At 39.5% G+C, this 7,566-nt stretch overlaps 1 protein-coding gene across 1 annotated transcript in view; it reads left to right on the top strand.

The window, feature by feature from the left end:
* Positions 1-7,566, top strand: part of MYO3A (myosin IIIA) — a 128,874-nt gene that overhangs the window by 23,355 nt on the left and 97,953 nt on the right. Inside the window, exons 3-4 of the mRNA XM_015414286.1 lie at positions 593-697; positions 1,764-1,863. Coding sequence (XP_015269772.1) covers positions 593-697; positions 1,764-1,863 — 205 coding nt within the window. The remainder of the gene's footprint in view (positions 1-592; positions 698-1,763; positions 1,864-7,566) is intronic.

Genomic DNA, 7,566 nt, shown 5'->3' with positions numbered 1-7,566 from the left:
AAAGTGGTACCTATTTATCTACTTGCAATTTCTTGCTTTCGAACTGCTAGGTTGGCAGGAGCTGGAACTAGAGATGGGAGCTCGCTCCATCATGCGGCACCCGGGTCTCGAACTGCTGAACTACTGACCTTCCACAGCCTGCAGTTCAGCGTCTTAACCACTTGAGCCACCGCTGCTCCTACCTCTTATATACAATTATCCAATTTGATGTGTGGGTATTCATGCTCATATATTTCAGTGGTACAGTTAAGCATGTACATAATGTCCCCCCGCTGAAGTGAAGTGAGCTTGAAGTGTTTAACTTTTACTGTGCCTTGATTTGTTTTAATACATAATACAATAGCCATTGACTTTTAATATATACATAACTTGGATTTTGAATGCTTTTGGGACCATGATATACTCAGTTTTATTTGAAATTGCCATGACCCACATTGAACCTATGGGTAAGGATAAACAGTAACTATTTTAAAAATGAATCAATTAAAAATGGGTTATGAGCTGATTTGTTTCTTAGGATATGGAATCTACTGAAAACCAGGACATGTGATAATGACTTTCCTTTTTTAAAAAAACTCGTTTTCTGATCTAGTTATGCAATGGAGGTTCTGTGACTGACCTGGTGAAAGGATTTTTAAAGAGAGGCGAAAGGATGAGTGAAGTTCTGGTTGCTTACATTTTACATGAAGCACTCATGGTAAGTAAACACCTTGTTAAAATATGGCAACTTCATTTTGGCTTCAGTCTAACAGTGAATTAAGGGAAAGGAACCAGTTCTCAAACGGGTTCTGTCTGAAATGACAGACCAGAACCTGTTTGAGAACCGGTTCCCTTCCGGAATCTATCGCCTGTCTGAAATTCCCCAGTGTTTGACAAGGTTCTCTCTGTGTGTAGCCGTAGGTTGGAACCATTTTTCCCCCTCTTAAGGAAAATGGTTTCATATCGGGCAATATTTTGAACAATGAACCCATGGAGCTGCCTACTGTTAAATCAGACCATTGGCAGCATCTCTCCAGGGTTTCTGGTCTTTCGCATCACCTACTGCCTGGTTGTTGTTTTTTAACTGGAGATGCCAGAGACTAGAACCTTGGACATTGTACAGTTGCTGTATACAGAGCCACAGCCCCATCTCTTTGTTCCCCTGTAGTTGTTTGTGCTTTCCTTTGAATAAATCACTGTGAAATTTGCTTACAAAAGTCAACACAAGGCAATGAAAATGCATGTATAAGAGCAACAGGGCACATACCGGAAACAGCTGGACATCATGACCAAATATAATTTCCTGTGATGCCAAAATAATACCAGTCTCCATGGTGTTGTGTTGGTGCACCTTTTTCAATTTATCATTGCATTCCCACCTCAGCATGGTAAATTGGGCCTGTGAATTTATAAATGCCACTGCCTTGAGAGACATAGTTGTTGGAATTTTAGCTCAGATCTGGGGAGACCTGGATTCAAATCTTCTCTTAACAGCAGAGCTTTAGGCTGGTCATATACCCTTTTTCTCTCTCAGCCTAATTTGCTTCCCATGGGTCTTAGCAGGATTAAATGGGGATTGCATGGGAAAAGGTTGGGATAAAAATGGGACAGGCTTGGGAAATGCTTGAGAGTATTAATTTTTTCCTCCATAAATTATCATGGTTTGGGTCCTTTGTATATTAATGATACCACTTGCATTTTTTAGTGTAGCTGTATCTCTGCTTAATAAATAAAGTGTATTTTGACAGTTTCCTCTTTTTTCCATATTACAAATGAAACTTCAGGGACTTCAGCACTTGCACAAAAACAAAACCATCCACCGTGATATCAAAGGAAATAATATTCTGTTGACCACTGAAGGAGGTGTTAAACTTGTGGATTTTGGTAAGTTGCAGTGTCTTTAGGGCCTGAAAGGTCCCCTAGATCCTCTAGCATTAGAGGAGCTTTCCCATTGTGTTCTGCCAGTGAATGTCCAAGTGTGATCTTTTAAAGGAAAAATCATTCAATACATTATAATGAAAAGACATTTTTTTATCAGCCACTAAGAAGCAGGGGTGCTTTTGACTGTGGTAGATATTAATATTTACTGCTTATAAATCCCCTTCAATCTAAGACTAAACGTGAATTAGCAGTAATGGGTGTGTTAGGAAAGGCCAGATTGTCTTGAAAGTCTTCTCTTCCATCTCAAAATGTTATGCCTCCTCCTGCAGTTTTGATGTTAATAAGGCTGGCCAGATCACTCAGTTTTAATTAGGTCAAGGCCTGTGTGATAGTCTCCCATTCATAACAGAACAAGAGCACCTCAGTCAACCATGAAACAAATAGGGAACAAAGCTGATCAATCATGATACGTGTTGACCACAAATCTGTTGAATGACTTTTCGTAAGCTCTGTTTAAAATAGGTTTCTGCAGGTGGAAAATGTCTGAGTGCTTCAAATAAGTTTCATGTACTTTGTCAAGTTCTGGTTCCTGAAAGCTTCTACCACAATAAATGTGTTAGTCTTTAAGGTGCCCTAAAACTCTGTGGTTTTTTGCTGATGCGGACTAACATGGTTACCTTTTTGGAACTTAGCTGTCTGTAAACAACCTAGATGTTCACAGCATTCAGGAGGCATGAGCAAACCATGGTTTGTTTGTGTCAATAATGAGCCTTGGAACTTGAAAGTCTTTGGATTTGTGTCCCTCTCTCCCTCAGGAGAAAAGTTTGACAGGTAGAAATGTGTTCCCCATTGAAACAAACATGAAAGCAAATAGTGTGCAATTTCTAATGTGTTTCATAGTTTTAATTATTTCTGTTGTTGTATTTATTGACTTGCTATTTCTGTTCTATAATGGAAGAGAGTTAGACACAGTTTTAACTCTAAATGTATTTTGCTTTCGTTGGATTCTGTCCACAAGTCTGTGACTAAGGTGGGATTGGAACCCAGTCTCCAAGGTCCACTTCCAGTTTTATTTCCACCAGACTTGAAGTAATGTGTGTGTTGCCCTGCTAACATGCGTGTAGCATTTTGCTTCTTTCCCTGCCAGTTCCTCGTCACCAGTAGGAAACAAATGCGGGGTGGTGTGGAACGCATGCCAGCAGTGTGCCAGTGTGCTGATGTCACTTTTGGTAAAAACGGGAAATGATGTTGTAGGAGCTTTAAATTCATGAAAACCCTAATGTCAGTTTTGGTTTCTACCAGAAGTTACACCAACATGTCACGCCATTCCTCACAATTGCTCACAGGGTTGCTGCCTGTGGCCTTGCAGCCCTATCCAGGCTTTAACTTAAGGTTGGTACCTCTAGCCTCATTCTGTACAGATTGGCACATGGGGAAGTCAGGGACTGAACGTGGGGTCTTCTGTATGCAAAACATATTCTCTGCTACTGAGCTAAGGCCTCCCAATTTCATTTATACTATTTAACATTTTTGTTGCATTTATGGAGACATTGTTTATCTGCGTTATTTAATGTATTGCATGTGGCTCAGAGATAGCACTAGTCACAAATTTATCAGATTTGTCTTTGTTTAACTTAATGTAACTTTAGCTTGTTTAAATTGTTTTCATTTCATGTGTAATGTGCTGAAGGGCATCTGGTTATAGAAAATAGCTGCATACGTTTGGAGATGAAATAATGACTTACTAATAAATTTCAAATCATGATCTATAAATGGATAGGGTGCCGAGGTGACCTCAGACTTGGAGGGAAAAAATACGTCACCATATTGGTCACTAGTAAAATCTAAAAACCAAATGCAAGTAATACCATAATAAAATAAATCAAAGGTACTGTGTGATTTTTGTTTCTGGATTTCACTTTAAATCGGAAGTTGAGAGCCTGGAAAAAAGGATCATTTGAATTTTTATGTTAATTTTGGGGCATTTAAATGCAAAAATTGGTGCATGAACGTTTCCCCCCAGTTCTTTTCTGTTGCATGGCTTGAGGACTTTTCTGTGGGAATAGTAATTCTTAAAAACAGAAGTAATTTCAAAACATTCAAGAGTAGACATGGGCTCAGGAGTCTTATATGAGACATGCATGTCTTGACCCAAATACCTTAAAACAGAGGCGTTTAAAGTAGGTTCCCCCCCCAAGGTAAATAAACTTATTTATGGTGTGATGCTTAGCAGAGTTATACATGCTAATTTACAGTGAGATCCTGAGCAGAGTTATACCTTTCTAAGCCTATTGATTAAAATGTCCTCAGAACGATGTAACTCAGTTTAGAATCACTAGGTTTGATTCCAGTGGCACCTTAGAGACAAACAAAATTTTCAGAGTAGAAGTTTTTGAGAGTCAAAGCTTGAAATCAATTGGCTTAGAAGGATGTGACTCTAGGATTTCACTGCAAGGATTCAGTTCTAAACACAGATACTAAGTTGTAAACTGTGAAATCAGCATGACTCACTTCAGAGTCAACGTGCTTGTTTACGAGCATGCTGTAAGACTATATTTTTATCACTAGCACATCTTTTGTATTTGTCAACATGTGCAAAAAAGGAAACAGACATTTAAAGCAAATTAATCCCTGGAAATATAGATGTGCCCTTTCTAATTAATATCATCTCAGCTTAAGCACCTTGTATCCAAACCTGTAATGTTCTGTTCTGCAGTGACCTTCAGAAGGCTTTCTAAAACTTTAAGAGAACTTTTGTGGACATGTGGCAGCAGTAGCAACCTCTTTTGTCTGGTCTCATTGCCCTCTGTTGGTTGTAAACTGTGTGTGAATCATTCTTGAAAACATAATGATTAGTCAAAGCAATTTCATTTGGGCTAATCAGATGAACTATTCAAACAGAAAGAAATGCTCCCCTTGCCTTCAGCAACTATTGGGCATGAGTCATTGGAGGGGTTAGTATTTGCTTTTAGTCATTCTAGGATGCATCAGATAAAACTGTGAGCTTCACTGATTTCACTCAAGAGTCTTTGTGTTGTCATTGTTCTGTGGCAGGTAAGGGGAGGTGCCCACATTATCTATTTGTATTATCCATGGATGGTACAAAATTGCAAATAAACAAAACAGAGCTGAGCAGTGGCATAGGAGTGAATTTGCCATCTACTGACAGAAACAAAATGCAATTTTATTTATGTTTTTATAGTCCACCTTCCTCACTGAGACTCAAAACAGATTACACCGTGTATGTCAATACCATCAATAGGATGGGACATCCAATAAACTGTGCGATAGCATTTGAATGGCAGGAATCTGAAACCAAGCGGAAATCTGAAACAGATGTATCATGCTTGTTTGTCTGTTTACAATCCAGAATTTTCTCATTAGCAAAGCTAATAAAAAGCCTAGACTTAAAATATTGCAATATGATGGGCTAGTAACACCTAACCTAACGACGTGTTCACTGTGTGTGTGGGCGTGTGCAAAGTGCCATCAAGTTGCAGCCAACTGGTTCTCAAGGCAAGAGACTAACAGAGGTAGTTTGCCATTGCCTTCCTCTGTGTAGTGACTCTGGACTTACTTGGTGGTCTCCCATCCAAAAATTAACCAGGGCTGACCCTGCTTAGCTTCTGAGATCTGAAGAGAGCTGGCTAGTCTGGGCCATTTAGGTCAGGGCACACATTTACCATGCAGCACCAACAGATCTATGCAGGGTCGCAGGCACATCACAAAGCACAGAATTGTTCCATACTAGCCGAAAAGTGAAATGTGAATTGGCCCTATGTCTTTGAGAGTGAGGAAACTGTATAATTTTGAATTTGTCGTAGGGATGGGACTACTTTGAGAACAGGGAAAGGAAACAAGACGAACCCATCTTGATTTAACCCCAGTTGAGAACTGATGGATTTTATGTGGGAGATTTGATTGTTCAGTAGCATATGGATGGATAAGTCTGGAAATCTTCCTTTGAGTGGAGCAATGAGAATAATGTCATTTGATTGGAAATCTGAGTTGTTTCTAAAATGTTCTTATGGACTGAAGGAGAGGTGCTGGGAAGGCAAGAAAAAGGTAAGAGAAGTCAAAAGCGAAGGCACTGTGAAAAGCGTATAAGCTTCCTGATTGCTTAGGATTGGGTGGCGGTTTAAATTAAAACTCTGTAAACATCTAAAAGAAATAGGGAAAGGATGTGATCAAGAACCAAGTTCAGAATATGTTGAGTTTGATGTCCAGAAAAATAAGACAGTATGAGGTAAATATCATACCACTGAAGAATCAGGTTGGGCGGCAGCATATTTATTTTAAAAGCTGATTTGGGCACTTGGAGATGGGCAGCTGGAGTTTGGGACATTACTATTTTTGCTTGGCATCAGTCGTCAGTATGTCTATTTATCTTTTGCAGATTTAAAAAAACCTCTCATTATGAGGTGGAAGTTTTTGATATCACAGACTTAAATTACCACTTTTTCTGCAAATTCTTGGGTGGTACAAGCCCAGTGCCTTTAGTGGTGTTTCTAGTGGCCCCACCCTGGCTACAACCATAGTATCGTTCACATGCAGCAGGCAACTGCGTAAAATCCCATCAAGGAAAAGTGGGTCTCTCACAGCCACGCCTGAGTGACAAATAATACGTGATGGCATCCTTGAGTCTGCAATGAGTGTGCTGACACCCTTTTAAAATACTTTTAAAATGCCAGGAGGGCTCAAGTGGTGGGCTGAGATGCTCTTGTCCTCCTTATCACATGCCTTTTCAAGTGCTGAAAAAGGCCAGGAGAGGAGGGCCGGTGTTTCAGCATTTGAAAAATCATTGGGGGTGGGGAGCTACTGCACCGTAGCCTGCTGCACTGTGGGCCTGGTCAAGATCTCAAGATCTCACTGCACTCTTAAATCACTTAAAATGGCGGCAACAGCCCCAGGGCAGAGATGAGGATGTCGTCATATCTATTTTGACCCTGATTATAAAGGTCACTTAAATTGTCCTCCTAATCCTGGTAAGTCTGAAACAGTGTGCTTAGCTTTGGTTCTGTCCATGTAGTTAACAATAAATGTTTATCTGCGTAAGATCTGCACTCTAGTTTTAATCCATCTGCCTCAAGGCAATATTTAAACCATGACATTGTTCCTCTTCCAAAAATAATTTCAATCCATTTTTTCATTGTAGTTTTTCTTAAAAAAAAAAAAAACCCAACCAACTAACCAATGCAAAAGCTATTGTTAGAAAATTTGCAAGGTATTTTTTTTTTAGGCTGTCTAGTTTTATGCTTGGCTGGCTGATGAAGTGCTGGAAGAAAATATTGCCAAACGGGGCATGACATCATGATTCTTTTTGCAAGCGGCAAGAGCCCAAGGAAATATCATTCATCAAGACAACTGAGATTCTGTAATGTGAAGTGCCAGTTTGCAGCCAACAGCAAAAAATATGATAATAATTAAAGAGATAAGCCTTAAGAAAATTGCCTTACAATTAAAATCTGAAGCATGTTTTCTGTTGCGTCTGAATAAGGATCAGCTCTTAAATATTGGTGGCACTTTAGAGGAGTACGATGTGTTTTCAACTGAGCATGTTGTGTAAGTGAATGTTAGCTTAATACTTGCCTTTGTTCTCCATGGAGCAATTAGGGGTAATCAAATCTGACAATGTAGCACAATTAAAAAAAAAAGTCAGTTGCTGCCTTTTCTTTGGCACAAAGGTCCAGGTCTGCATCCCTTTGC

Source organism: Gekko japonicus, unplaced genomic scaffold (genome assembly GCF_001447785.1).
Source record: "Gekko japonicus isolate JY-2015 unplaced genomic scaffold, Gekko_japonicus_V1.1 scaffold80, whole genome shotgun sequence".
In the NCBI taxonomy this organism is placed as follows: domain Eukaryota; kingdom Metazoa; phylum Chordata; class Lepidosauria; order Squamata; family Gekkonidae; genus Gekko; species Gekko japonicus.
This window is presented reverse-complemented; position numbering and strand designations above follow the sequence as displayed.